Source organism: Eschrichtius robustus, chromosome 14 (genome assembly GCF_028021215.1).
Source record: "Eschrichtius robustus isolate mEscRob2 chromosome 14, mEscRob2.pri, whole genome shotgun sequence".
NCBI classification, from domain to species: domain Eukaryota; kingdom Metazoa; phylum Chordata; class Mammalia; order Artiodactyla; family Eschrichtiidae; genus Eschrichtius; species Eschrichtius robustus.
This window is the reverse complement of record NC_090837.1, coordinates 22,131,243-22,146,866: the sequence shown is the minus strand read 5'-3', so window position 1 is coordinate 22,146,866 and position 15,624 is coordinate 22,131,243. Positions and strand designations below refer to the sequence as shown.

The window sequence follows — 15,624 nt, the reverse complement described above, 5'->3', positions numbered from 1 at the left end:
TCATTTATAGGTTTAAGTCTTTAATCCATCTGGAATTTAGTGACTGGTGTGTGGTTGGGATCTAACTGTTTATTCTATATATGTATTGATTAAACCTTTATGTTTTGTGAAATCCTATTCAGAGCATTTGGTCTAATTTTTCATACATATAAGCAGAGGAAAGTATTTGTCTCTGTTTAAGAAGTGACTCTGAGAGCCCTTTAAAAGGTGAACTCCCTTCTTGAATTTAAATTCAATTGGTTTATATCAGGGGTGGATCCAGGTTTTGTGGGCCCTGAAGCTTATATAATTTAGGGTGTTCTTTTAATGCCAGAACACCAAATTATGAATATAAAATTAGGTACAGGCCCATGCAGGTGCAGAGACCTGAAACCCAAGCCTCATTAGCTTCCCAGCAAATTCACTCCTGCTTATGTTATTGGGATGCCTCTGTACATAAAATGAGGAGGAACAGCCATCTCCATCCATGGAGTGGTCTGACTTTCTTTTATATTCACCAGCCACCACAACTTGAGGATTGTCTTCTTCTTTTGTTTTTTAAAAAGACATTTAAGAGCAGACACATACCTCAAGGTGGCTTTAATGTTATAAGTGGAATTAGTCCAGTGGAGAAGTTCCTTCAGCAGTGTCTTTGCCACCTCCCCAGTGCTCAGATGTAGCATTTGATCAATGGAGTAGCTGGGAGCTCAGTATGACAATGTGGATCATTTATCTTGCAAGCCTTTGGAGCCTGAATTTACAGCTTTCACTTTGCATATCTGCTTGCAAAAGCACTAGAGTTTGGTCAGCACTGTTGAGAGTTTTGCAAGTACAACTCACAGGGCTTTCTTTATCATCCTCCCCGTTTAAGAATCTGACAGGCAAAGAGTAACCAGTGTCATCATAAATAACACAGCTGATGACAATAATACCTGACTCATTATGAGCTGGGCACCGTGCAAAATGCTTACCTGACTGTCTTCATCCTCGTCACCCCCCAGGAGGCAGGCACTGTTCTGACCCTTGCTTTCCAGATGGGGAAGCTGAGGTTTAGAGAGAGGGTGCCTCACTCGGGGCCTCAGGGGATGCTGCAGAGCCACCTCCCCTTCAAAATCCTCCAAGACAAATGCTCTCGTTTGACAAATTAGGAAACAGACTTGGAGAGGTGACATGACCTGAGTTTTTAATCTTTTGACATCAGGTTGTATTGAATGCTGTGTGTTAATCATAGTTCTAAAATTTTTATGGGTTGGGACTTCCCTGGTGGTCCAGTGGTTAAGACTCCACGATCCCAATGCAGGGGGCAAGGGTTTGATCCCTGGTTAGGGAACTAAGATCCTGCATGCCTTATGGTGCAGCCAAAAAAAAAAAAAAAAAAAAAAAAATTCTGAGTATTTCATTTAATCCCCACAAGAATCCTATAAGATAAATACTTTTCTTATTCCCATTTTACAGATGAGAAAACTGAGACACAAAATTTCTAAGGTCACAGCTAATAAGTGAAGGAGCTGGAATTGAACTTTAAGCAGCCTGCCTCCCGTACCCCCTCCCCCTCCCCCCCAATTTCAGGCTCCTACCTGCACTCTCCGCAGAGAGTACTGTTAAAGCTCATACAGTTCCTGACTTATTACACCCCCCTGGCCTTTCAGAGATCCAGAGAAACCAGTTTCCTTCATTTTTTTTTTTTTTTTTTAATTTTTTTGGCCGCACCGAACAGCATGCAGGAGCTTAGTTCCCTAACCAGGAATCAGACCCATGCCCCCTGCATTGAAAGCATGTAGTCTTAACCACTGGACCACCAGGGAAGTCCCTCCTTCAAGTTTTTTAAATGAAGAAATGCATAGACAGGGTTAAGTATTTAAGTTTGACCAGTTAATTTTTTAAACTGAAAAAACAATGCAATACAATTCTGTTATTTGCAAGGTAATTATGAGATTCATAAGTGATATTAATCCTCGGGGCTTTTATAGAAGGGTAGTATGGGAAGAAGTCATGATTTACAGTTGATGATGAACATCTCTTCAATCTCATGAGTGTCTGTTGGAAAACTCACCAGAAATCTAACTTAAGGTTCTTTGGGTATGAGGGTGGGCCATGTCCTCACCCGATTTGGTGGGATGTAGAGCCAACAGCCTTGTGCCAGACCTTTCTTTTGTTTTTCCAATGTTGGTGGCAAAAAGGATAAATGTTTATAGAAGATAATACTAAAATACTGAGCTTTGTTGTTTTGGGTCAAAAGAAAAGCCACTGAATGCTGATTGACAAGAGACAGGCTTTGATCTTCTGTATATTTTATGGTTAGTTTCTTTTAAAAAATTCCTTCATTTCTGATTATTTCCTGGTCAGACTAACTTTCTAGGAAAGAAAGGGGTATTTGTTTGTTTGTTTGTTTTTTTATAAATTTATCCATCCTATTTATTTTTGGCTGTGTTGGGTCTTCATTGCTGCGCGCAGGCCCTCCCTAGTTGCAGCGAGGTGCGCGGGTTTCTCATTGCGGTGGCCTTCCCGCTGCAGAGCAGGGAGGGGTATTTGTTTTGAAATCAGAAAATAAACTTCAAGTTATTGTCCCTGGTGAGTACATTAAAATGCAGGCCCCAGAGTGATTTGCTCTACAGCTTCAGGAAAATCTGTTAACATTTTACTCATTTCTTTGTCTGTACGATGGAAATGACAGTGTTGGCATCAGATTTTTCCAAAGCATTTTTCAGAGCCTTGATTGAAAGGTATTAAAAATATTGCCGGCATTATCCCCAGCTCCCACCTATCAGTTGGCTCCAATTACCAGCCACTTACAAGCATTTATAGGTAAGACTCTTATCACTGGTTGCTAATCACAGCTTACACAGTTGTGTTTTGTTGTCTCCTTTCAAAAGCTGTTTTGGTAGTGACGGCTTCCTTCAGGAGTTAGAAAACTCGGCCACATTTCTCTACAAATGTCACATTCTTATTAGCATGTCACCCATCCATCCCTTACGGGATTATGCGACTCTGTTCACAGATATAATCAGTTTTGTATTTTCATCCAAGGATAACAAACTAGCAAGGTTGCAATCTTGACTTGTCATCAGAACTAAATTGCTCCCTGGAGCTGGGAGGGACAGAGGCTGAGTTGACCTGTTCAGAAACGCATTTGTCTTTAGAATCTCAATCCCACGCTCTCCTTTTCCTCTCCTTCCAGTACGGTGACTACGACCCCTCTGTTCACAAGCGGGGATTTTTGGCCCAAGAGGAATTGCTTCCAAAAAGGGTAAGAAGTCAAATTCCCTGTTTGGGAAGACATAACCAAAGGACCGGAAGGAATATTGGACGTAGGTGGCAAGAACATTTTTATAAATGTTTTGTAATCAATCTCAAGTAATGATCTCTGTTAAGAACATTAAAAAGCAAAGGTTCGTGGGATTCGTTTGGGGTTGCCAGGACAGGCATGGCCTGCGGATGGTCCTTTCTTTAAAGGTGGGGGAGCATCAGTGATTCCTAGGGAGGGGCGTGGAGCAGCCTGAGTTCAGCCTGGGGAAATGAGCTGTTTGCAGCTGCGCGGGGCGGGGCGGATAGACGGGATGAGTCGGGGGTGGGCATTATAGCTTTTAATCCTTGGTGGTGTTCGTCTTGTTCATTAGCCTCAGAAGCAGGCCTTCCCTACCTTTTGCTGCTTCTCATTTTATAGCTCCACTCCCCTGTCATGTGTGATAAAGGTCTGCTCCTCACCTTCCCCTGACTTTACCTGCTCCTCTGATGGTTTCTGCAGCGGCAAAGGCAGCAGCACGTACAGCCTGGCCCGCGGCCGGCCCGAAATTAGTGAGCTCTGCTCCTGAACGAGGTCCTCTCTCTGGGCTCTGTGGCCCAGGAAAGAGGGGTGCTGCCAGGCGAGGGGTGCCCCGCAGCCTGAGAAATGGTGCAGCTTTCCGAGTTGTGACTCAGGTTGAACGGTGCTTATTTACACACCCACCTCTGCATGTGACTGGCTCCCTGTATGTGGCTTTTTAAAAATAGCTTTGCTGTTTTGTAAAAATGATGCATAATTATAAAAATACCAAACAATACCAGAACTTTCTTTGTGTGTGGATTTTTTATTTTGCTCTCTTTTTTGCTAGGTAATAAATCTGTATCAAATGACTCCAGAAATGTGGGAGGAAAGAATCACAGCCTGGTACGCAGAGCACCGAGGCAGAGCCAGGTGAGGCTGCTTCATCACTGATCTATATTACCTTATGGGCCTTTTTTCTTTTTAAGGAACTAGAAAACTGGGATGTGTTTGTTGAACAAAATGCAGTACCGAAGTATATAGAAGAAAAAGGGAGAGCTGGCAGCAGTGCTGGTCTTCAGGATTGTGTGTGTCCTTTTCTGGTGCATGGGGGCGTGGGTATGTACTGCCTGTCAGGATGTACAGACCTACTGCATTCAGTGCTAATTTATGTTCATTTTAAGAATTCTGTTGAGTCCCTCCCATCAGGAAGCTTGCACAAACCTCTTAGATAGCCTCATCCACCAGAGGGCAGACAGCAGAAGCAAGAAGAACTACAATTCTGCAGCCTGTGGAAGGAAAACCACATTCACAGAAAGATAGACAAAATGAAAAGGCAGAGGACTATGTACCAGATGAAGGAACAACATAAAACCCCAGAAAAACAACTAAATGAAGTGGAGATAGGCAACTTTCCAGAAAAAGAATTCAGAATAATGACAGTGAAGATGATCCAGGACCTCGGAAAAAGAATGGAGACAAAGATCAAGAAGATGCAAGAAATGTTTAACAAAGACCTAGAAGAATTAAAGAACAAACACCCAGATGAGTTAAAGAACAAAGAGAGATGAATATAATAACTGAAATGAAAAATACACTAGAAGGAATCAATAGCAGAATAACTGAGGCAGAAGAATGGATAAGTGACCTGGTAGACAGAATGGTGGAATTCACTGCCGTGGAACAGAATAAAGAAAAAAGAATGAAAAGAAATGAAGACAAGGCTTCCCTGGTGGCGCAGTGGTTAAGAATCCACCTGCCAATGCAGGGGACACGGGTTCGAGCCCTGGTCTGCGAAGATCCCACATGCCGCAGAGCAACTAAGCCCATGCACCACAACTGCTGAGCCTGTGCTCTAGAGCCCACAAGCCACAACTACTGAAGGCTGCGCTCTACAACAAGAGAAGCCACAACAATGAGAAGCCTGCACACCGCAACGAAGAGTAGCCCCGACTCACTGCAACTAGAGAAAGCCCATGTGCAGCAACAAAGATCCAATGCAGCCAAAAGTAAATACATTAAATAAATAAATAAATAATTTTTTAAAAAAGAAAGAAATGAAGACAGCCTAAGAGACCTCTGGGACAACATTAAATGCAACAACATTTGCATTATAGGGGTCCCAGAAGGAGAAGAGCGAGTGAAAGGACCCGAGAAAATATTTAAAGAGATTATAGTCAAAAACTTCCCTAACATGGGAAAGGAAATAGCCACCCAAGTCCACGAAGCAGAGAGTCCCAGGCAGGATAAACCCAAGGAGAAACATGCCGAGACACATAGTAATCAAATTGACAAAAATTAAAGACAAAGAAAAATTATTGAAAGCAACAAGGGAAAAACGACAAATAACATACAAGGGAACTCGCATAAGGCTAACAGCTGATTTCTCAGCAGAAACTCTACAAGCCAGAAGGGAGTGGCACAATACATTTTAAATGATGAAAGGGAAGAACCTACAACCAAGAGTACTCTACCCGGCAAGGATCTCGTTCAGATTCGACGGAGAAATCAAAAGCTTTACAGACAAGCAAAAGCTAAGAGAATTCAGCACCACCAAACCAGCTCTACAACAAATGCTAAAGGAACTTCTCTAAGTGGGAAACACAAGAGAAGAAAAGGACCTACAAAAACAAACCCATAACAATTAAGAAAATGGTACTAGGAACATACATATCGATAATTACCTTAAACGTGACTGGATTAAATGCTCCAACCAAAAGACACAGGCTTGCTGAATGGATACAAAACCAAGACCCATCTATATACTGTCTACAAGAGACCCACTTCAGACCTAGGGACACATACAGACTGAAAGGGAGGGGATGGAAAAAGATATTCCATGCAAATGGAAATCAGTATAAAGCTGGAGTAGCAATACTCATATCAGATAAAATAGACTTTAAAATAAAGAATGTTACAAGAGACAAGGAAGGACACTACATAATGATCAAGGGATCAATCCAAATAGAAGATATAACAATTACAAATATATAGGCACCCAACATAGGAGCACCTCAATACATAAGGCAACTACTAACAGCTATAAAAGAGGAAATCGACAGTAACACAATAATAGTGGGGGACTTTAACACCTCACTTACACCAATGGACAGATCATCCAGACAGAAAAGTAATAAGGAAACACAAGCTTTAAATGACACAATAGACCAGATAGATTTAATTGATATTTATAGGACATTCCATCCAAAAACAGCAGATTACACTTTCTTCTCAAGTGCTCATGTAACATTCTCCAGGATAGATCACATCTTGGGTCACAAATCAAGCCTTGGTAAATTTAAGAAAATTGAAATCATATCAAGCATCTTTTCTGACCACAACACTATGAGATTAGAAATCAATTACAGGGAAAAAAACACAAACACATAGAGGGTAAACAAGACGTTTCTAAATAACCAAGAGATCACTGAAGAAATCAAAGAGGAAATCAAAAAATACCTAGAGACAAATGACATTGAAAACACGATGATCCAAAACCTATGGGACGCAGCAAAAGCAGTTCTAAGGGGGAAGTTTATAGCAATACAAGCCTACCTCAAGAAACAAGAAACATCTCAAATAAACAATCTAACCTTACACCTAAAGCAATCAGAGAAAGAAGAACAAACAAAACCCAAAGTTAGTAGAAGGAAAGAAATCATAAAGAACAGAGCAGAAATAAATGAAATAGAAACAAAGAAAACAATAGCAAAGATCAATAAGACTTAAAGCTGGTTCTTTGAGAAGATAAACAAAATTGGTAAACCTTTAACCAGACTCATCAAGAAAAAGAGGGAGAGGACTCAAATCAATAAAATTAGAAGTGAAAAAGGAGAAGTTACAACAGACACCGCAGATATACAAAGCATCCTAAGAGACTACTACAAGCAACTCTATGCCAATAAAATGGACAACCTGGAAGAAATGGACAAATTCTTAAAAAGGTATAAGCTTCCAAGACTGAACCGGGAAGAAATAGAAAATATGAACAGACCAATCACAAGTAATGAAATTGGAACTGTGATTAAAAATCTTCCAGCAAACAAAAGTCCAGGACCAGATGGCTTCACAGGTGAATTCTATCAAACATTTAGAGAAGAGCTAACACCCATCCTTCTCAAGCTCTTCCAAAAAATTGCAGAGGAAGGAACACTCCCAAACTCATTCTATGAGGCCACCATCACGCTGATACCAAAACCAGACAAAGATACTACAAAAAAAGAAAATTACAGACCAATATCACTGATGAATATAGATGCAAAAATCCTCAACACAATACTAGCAAACAGAATCCAACAACACATTAAAAGGATCATACACCATGATCAAGTGGGATTTATCCCAGGGATGCAAAGATTTTTCAGTATACACAAATCAATCAATGTGATACACCATATTAACAAATTGAAGAAGAAAAACCATATGACCATCTCAATAGATGCAGGAAAAGCTTTTGACAAAATTCAACACCCATTTATGATAAAAACTCCAGAAAGTGGGCATAGAGGGAACCTACTTCAACATAATAAAGGCCATATACGACATACCCACAGCAAACATCATTCTCAATGGTGAAAAACTGAAAGCATTTTCTCTAAGATCAGGAACAAGGCAAGGATATCCACTCTTGCCACTGTTATTCAGCATAGTTTTGGAAGTCCTAGCCACGACAATCAGAGAAGAAAAAGAAATAAAAGGAATACAAATTAGAAAAGAAGAAGTAAAACTGTCACTGTTTGCAGATGACATGACACTATACATAGAGAATCCTAAAGATGCCACCAGAAAACTACTAGAGCTAATCAATGAATCTGGTAAATTTGCAGGATACAAAATTAATGCACAGATATCTCTTGCATTCCTATACACTAACAACGAAAGATCAGAAAGAGAAATTAAAGAAACAATCCCATTCACCACTGCAACAAAAAGAATAAAATACCTAGGAATAAACCTACCTAAGGAGGTAAAGACCTGTACTCAGAAAACTATAAGACACTGATGAAAGAAAGCAAAGATGACACAGACAGATGGAGAGATGTACAATGTTCTTGGATTGGAAGAATCAATATTGTGAAAATGTCTATACTACCCAAAGCAATCTACAGATTCAATGCAATCCCTATCAAATTACCAGTGGCATTTTTTAGAGAACTAGAACAAAAAATCTTAAAATTTGTATGGCGACACAAAAGACCCCAAATAGCCAAAGCAGTCTTGAGGGGAAAAAACGGAGCTGGAAGAATCAGACTCCCTGACTTCAGACTGTACTACAAAGGTACAGTAATCAAGACAATATGGTACTGGCACAAAAACAGAAATATAGATCAGTGGAACAGGATAGAAAGCCCAGAGATAAACCCACGCACCTATGGTCAACTAATCTATGACAAAGGAGGCAAGGATATACAATGGGAAAAAGACAGTCTCTTCAATAAGTGGTGCTGAGAAAACTGGACAGCTACATGTAGAAGAATGAAATTAGAACACTGTCTAACACCATACACAAAAATAAACTCAAAATGGATTAGAGACCTAAATGTAAGACCGGACACTGTAAAACTCTTAGAGGAAAACATAGGAAGAACACTCTTTGACATAAATCACAGCAAGATATTTTTGATCCACCTCCTAGAGTAATGGAAATAAAAACAAAAATAAACAAATGGGACCTAATGAAAGTTAAAAGCTTTTGCCAAGCAAAGGAAACTATAAACAAGACAAAAAGACAACCCTCAGAATGGAGAAAATATTTGCAAACGAATCAACGGACAAAGGATTAATCTCCAAGATATATAAACAGCTCATGCAGCTCAATATTAAAAAAACAAACAACCCAATCAAAAATGGGCAGAAGGCCTAAATAGACATTTCTCCAAAGAAGAGATATAGATGGCTAAGAAGCACATGAAAAGCTGCTCAACATCACTAATTATTAGAGAAATGCAAATCAAAACTACAATGAGGTATCACCTCACACCAGTTAGAATGGGCATCATCAGAAAATCTATAAACAACAAATGCTGGAGAGTGTGTGGAGGAATGGGAACCCTCTTGCACTGTTGGTGGGAATGTAAATTTATACAGCCGCTATGGAGAACAGTATGGAGGTTCCTTAAAAAACTAAAAATAGAATTATCATATGACCCAGCAAACCCACTACTGGGCATATACCCAGAGAAAACCATAATTCAAAAAGACACATGCAGGGACTTCCCTGGTGGCTCAGTGGTTAATCTGCCTGCCAATGCAGGGGACACGGGTTCAATCCCTGGTCCAAGAAGGTCCCACATGCCGCGGAGCAACTAAGCCTGTGTGCCACAACTGCTGAGTCCAAGCTCTAGAGCCCACAAGCCACAACTACTGAGCCCGCGTGCCACAACTACTGAAGCCCGTGCGCCTAGAGCCCATGCTCCGCAACAAGAGAAGCCACCCTAATGAGATGCCTGTGCACTGCAATGAAGAGTAGCCCCCTCTCGCCGCAACTAGAGAAAGCCCGCACGCAGCAAGGAGGACCCAACGCAGCCAAAAAATAAAATTAATTAATTAATTAAATAAATAAATAAATAAATAAGTAAATAAATAAAATAAAAAAAAAAAAAAGACACATGCACCCCAATGTCCAATGTTCATTGCAGCTCTATTTACAATAGCCAGGTCATGGAAGCAACCTAAATGCCCATCGACAGATGAATGGATAAAGAAGATGTGGTACATATATACAGTGGAATATTACTCAGCCATAAAAAGGAACGAAATTGGGTCATTTGTAGAGACCTGGATGGATCTAGAGATTGTCATACAGAGTGAAGTAAGTCAGAAAGAGAAAAACAAATATCGTATATTAACGCATATATGTGGAACCTAGAAAAATGGTACAGATGAACCGGTTTGCAGGGCAGAAATAGAGACACAGATGTAGAGAACAAATGTATGGACACCAAGGGGGGAAAGTGGCGGGGCGTGGTGGTGGGATGAATTGGGAGTTTGGGATTGACATACATTCACTAATATGTATAAAATAACTAATAAGAACCTGCTGTATAAAAAAATAAATAAAATAAAATTCAGAAAGAAAAGTTCTATTATATGCATATCCCATAGCTTTTGCGTCCATTCCTCTATTGATGGTATTTGGAGTAGCTATAGGTCTTTCACTTTTACAGAATGTTCTGCGGTGTACAATCTGATATCATTATGTAATTGTATGAGTAGTTCTGAGGATAGATCCTTTAGAGGAGTTGCTGAGGCAAAAGGATGTGAGCATTTTGCGTCTTGACAGGTGCCTCCAAATTGCCCTCCGAAAAGGTTGTACCTATTTACAAGCCCATCGGCAGTGTGTGAAAGTGTTCCCCCCATTCTCTCCCCAACACTGGTTTTTAACCAATCTAATCTTTGTGATCTAAAAGGTGAAATTTTGTATCTTAAGTATTAATTAGCATTTCCCCTATCACTTTAGGAATTGATCATCTTTTCATTAGCCTTTAATATTTGTTTTCTCTTCTTCAAATCAACTTCCTATCACATGTTGTTTTTAACTCTTAAAAAAGTATAAAAGTGGACAAGTCATAAATATACCACTTGATGGATTCTTACAAAGTGAAAACACCAGGTAACACCAGGTGACAAGAAAGCACATGCCCCCGATCACTCCTCCCCAGAGGTAACCACTCTTCTGAATCCAACTCCATGGATTAGTGTTGCCTGTTTTAAACATTGTATAAGTGCAATCAGACAGTTTCTGTTATTTGTGCCTCACTTCTTTTATGCAGCATGATATTGTGAGATTTGGGTTTGTGGCTTGTAACGGTGGTTTTTTCCATTTTCATTGCTGTGTAGAATTCCGCTGTATTCATAGACCACACATTATTTATCCATTCCACTACTGATGGACATTTAGGTTGTCCCGTTGTCCCCTGGTTTTTGCTATTACAAATAACATCAAACAATTTTCCAAAGCAATTGTATCAATTTACATCAACAACGTGTGTGATTTCGAATTGCTCCACCTGCTTGCCACTGCTCCTCCTCTCAGGTTGAATTTTTAAAATTCATTTGAGACCATTTTGAGATGGGAGAGAGGGAAGAAGGCAAGGTCATAGGGAGACTTGAGTTAAGATATTTCAACACTGTACCTATCTGGGAGTTTTCTGCAAGTCATTGCTACTTCAAGAGCTTCCTTTAAGTCTGACTCACAACTTAGAAGTGGGTGACCAGGCTTGGGTTTGACAGCCTGGATAGCTCCTGCCCTAACCTCCCGCAACATCCAAAGGATTAAAATCAGGAAGGTGCCTTAACCTCCAATAACACCCAAAGGAATAAAATCAGAAAGGCAGCTCTCAGGTAGCTTGCAGAGAGAGATACATCATTACCAAAACCTTCTAGGTGAAGAAGGTACGCAATTAGATACAGCAACAGCTTACGTAAAATTCGAACATCCAAATCCATTTGAGGGAGCAGATGTACCACGTGCTTGTCTTGAATTACTCAAGCCAGGTGTCACTGTTTACCAAGGGTTAAGCATGAAATTGAAGCCAAGAGACACTGTAATGAATCTATTCTCTTGTTTTCACGGGGATGGGAAATTCTGCTTCACCTCTGTGTGGTGTGGTTAACAGACTTGGGACCGGGCAGAGCTTGGCGGGTAGCTGCCTGGCTCGCGTCTTCCCGCAGGTTCGAAGCTCAGCTCGGTGTGCGCCGCCCTCCAGATTTCTCATTTCCGTGCCAGTGACGGTGTCTTTCATTCTCCTTGCAGGGACGAAGCTGAAATGGAATATTTGAAGATAGCTCAGGACCTGGAGATGTACGGTGTGAACTACTTTACAATCCGGGTGTGTGGAAGCCTCTGCGAGTTCCCCGTGTGTGGGTGGAGACTGAATGAGGGCAGACTGTTAAAATGGGTCCCTCCCCATCCCAGGGCGGTCGACACTTCGACAGTTCAGTGGTGAACAGGGGAAGAGGAAGGGGCGGGTGTCAGAGCCTCATTTTCTATATTGGGACTTAAGTTAGATCCTAGGTAATTAAGTATCAGTGGAGCCTGGGAGGGCCTGGTCCTGCCTGGGCAGAAACCTGTCTGAATTCTCTGGTGTAACATTTGATTGTCTCTGGCTCTGTGAGATCCGGGTCCACAGGGAACACCTGTAAATATTTTCTTCCCCCAGGACACAAGGAGAGTAAAGCTGCTTTTACAGATTACTGATTTGTTTGGGTGGGGACTCTCCCTGGCAGGCTAATTGATTTTCTTTGCAGACCATTAATAGTCCGCTGTCCTTTGGGAACCTGCTGCTCCTGCACCGGAGAAGCGTTTGTTTTCAGCCCCTGTCCCGCCTTTCAAGCATCTTTCTCCTGAGGCTCTGCTGCTGGACGCAGCTCCTCCCAAAGGAGTTCATGCGATTTGCTGAAGTATTTCATTGCCGGTTCCAAACTGTAGATGAGTAGACAGTAAAACAGCTATCATTATAGTTAAGGCTTGCTTTCCTTTTCAGGGTTTCCATAAATTTTGTATTAAATTTAGGTAAATTGAAACACATTTAAAATATCCTAGGGATAGCTTTCTACTTTGTTTTCTAAATACATATTTTTAATGGATCATTTGCATAAAATAAGGCACACTGACAAATTGTCATTTTTGTATAGTATACAAATGCCTAAAAGATTTTCCCTAATAACGCCAAAGGTTGTTTTCTAAAGTTTTATTAATTTGTATTTGTTAATTGTTTGGTTTCTTTAATGTCAGACTCATTTGACACATTTCTGTGGTTTTGTCCATATGACTCCTCTTGCCCCACCACCTACATTGTAGAAAACTAGTGTTTTATAACCCTTCAAAAACAGCTTCTTATGAGGGAATATTTCTACAGCAGTCAGACTAAATTATACTATTTTGTGCGTGTGTGCCTTGTATTGTGCGATAGATGAGGCTAATGGATATTTTAGTGTCTTTGTGTTAAAGTTCCTGAAATTTCACCATCACCTAAGGAAGACGTGTGCTTAAAACAATTTAAAAGGGGCTGCTTGAGTCCCCACTTCTCTGTTTATTCGCTAGAACAGTTGGAGCCTCATGATAGGAGGCAGAGGGTGCAATCCATTCTTTTAAAAAACTTAAGCTAGAAACATAATGAAACGTCTTGTTTTCCAAAACGTACTATAGATTTTTAAAGCACAAAGACTCACTTGTGTTAACGCAGTGGTTTTAAGAGCTCTGCAGACGAGCAGACGACTCTCCCTCATGGTTTGGTGATCACATCTGACTTCAGGTGTCAGCTGGAGTAGAAGATTTATCTCAGAGTGCTCGCTCCTCCTCCTGACGCCTGCTGTTAGCCTTGTACTTCTCATCACAGTCCCCGCACCTTCTCAGTTTGCAGACCTGTTTTCCTGCCCTGGAGTCTTGGGTCCGTTTCCTTGTTGTCAGCAAGGGGTCAGGTGTGGGGAGATTCCCCCCACTGCCATACGAGGACCAGACTGCAGCACAGGGGGATGGGCCTGCAGCCCAAAGAGGTGGCCTCCAGGTGCACACTGGTCAGTGACATGGGGGCCCAGGACGCTTGCCCTATGGGTGCCCTGGCTGCTGGCCGGACTGCCATCAGAGGGACAGCCTGCGTACAGTCTATCAATTAAATTTTTACACAGCTTTATTAGGGTACAATTTATATATAATTCATTTTGATATATTTTTCTGATATTTTGTAGTAAAAAGTTTCCAACGTGCAGGAAAGTTGGAAGACTTTTACAGTGCATGCCTATGTATACCCACAGCCTGGATTCTACAGTTAACACTTTATACTTGCTTTATCACATTGAAACTACATTTTAGTGTAAAATAAGGCCATCTGATCCCAGCACTTAGAGTTTTCTTTCTGGTAGTACAATAACCTTTTCTTTTAACATAAGAGGTGTTTAATCCTACAAGTTTTTATTCTACATCTATGATAAGCCAGTTATTTAATTAGCAGTAACAATGTTTCGATTACCTCTACTTTAGCCATGGAGCCAGTGACAGGAGCCCCCAGTGTCCTTCCGTGGGACACATGACTCACAAGAATGGTATCATTTTGCCTCCACCTGCCCCAGTTCAGGAAGCTGGAGGCCCCCTGGGTTCTAAGACAGCAGTGACTTCTGTTGGGACCTGTTGAAACTTGTCACATGTAACAGTCTATGCCAGGTTCTTTGGGAAGTTGAATAAAATCTTGAGCCTCAGCTGGAGCTGACGGTGGCTGTTCTTTGTCAAATCTACAGAATAAAAAGGGCACAGAGCTGCTGCTCGGAGTGGATGCTTTGGGGCTTCACATTTATGACCCTGAGAACAGACTGACCCCCAAGATCTCCTTCCCGTGGAACGAAATCCGAAACATCTCGTACAGCGACAAGGAGGTAGGACCCGTCTGCACTGTAGATGCCCTGGCGGCCCAGCAGGTTTTTCCCCATCTCTCCTTCTGGAGCGGCCGCTCCTTGTTAGCAGCAAGATCCTTTAATTCCCAGGCTTTGGGTTTTTGCTTGTTGATTTTTATAGTATTTACAGAACAGTACTGGCATCCTGTTTTCAAACAGCATAACTAAACCCCTCTGCTGACTAATGAGAGGCTGGGAAGCTCAACTGTCAGGACTAAACCCTGGAGAACAGTAAACAAACCAGAAAGTAACCCTTTCTTATTACTTGGCTTTCTATTTCTGGTGGGAATTCTCTTTGTTTTTCTTTTTTAATAAATTTATGTATTTTATTTATTTTTATTTTTGGCTGTGTGGGTCTTAGTTGCTGTGCGCGGGCTTTCTCTAGTTGCGGCGAGAGGGGGCTACTGTTCGTTGCGGTGCGCAGGCTTCTCATTGCAGTGGCTTCTCCTGTTGTGGAGCACGGGCTCTAGGCGCACGGGCTTCAGTAGTTGTGGCACGTGGGCTCAGTAGTTGTGGCTTGCGGACTCCAGAGCGCAGGCTCAGTAGCTGTGGCACACGGGCTTAGTTGCTCTGCGGCATGTGGGATCTTCCCGGACCAGGGATCAAACCCGTGTTGCCTGCATTGGCAGGCGGATTCTTAACCACTGCGCCACCAGGGAAGCCCCTCTCTTTGTATTTTAAGTGTGGTGTATATTAAACCCTCTCTCTGTGTCCAGTGCTTGATTTATGGGATGCAGAGATGTGTGTGTGTGTGTGTGTGTGTATATATATATATATATATATATATATATACACACACACACACACACACACCTCTCCATAACATGTATGTGAATGTATATGTATTATATATACATATATATATATAGTATATATAATATATACATATCAGCAGTGATATAAAGAAGGATATCAGGCCAACTTGCTTACAAGAATTAAAGAAAAATTAAGTTTGAATAACTCAAATGAGCACTCTAACTTAGAATTCAAATATTACTATATAGCATTGTGACTTT

The 15,624-nt window shown here is 41.2% G+C and overlaps 1 protein-coding gene across 3 annotated transcripts in view; it reads left to right on the top strand.

Annotated features, from left to right (window-relative positions):
- The window catches only part of NF2 (NF2, moesin-ezrin-radixin like (MERLIN) tumor suppressor), an 85,006-nt gene that overhangs the window by 41,773 nt on the left and 27,609 nt on the right, over window positions 1–15,624 (top strand). For all 3 annotated transcript variants that reach the window (XM_068562206.1, XM_068562207.1, XM_068562208.1), the window contains exons 5-8: window positions 3,158–3,226; window positions 4,071–4,153; window positions 11,976–12,051; window positions 14,456–14,590. In XM_068562206.1, coding sequence (XP_068418307.1) covers window positions 3,158–3,226; window positions 4,071–4,153; window positions 11,976–12,051; window positions 14,456–14,590 — 363 coding nt within the window. The remainder of the gene's footprint in view (window positions 1–3,157; window positions 3,227–4,070; window positions 4,154–11,975; window positions 12,052–14,455; window positions 14,591–15,624) is intronic.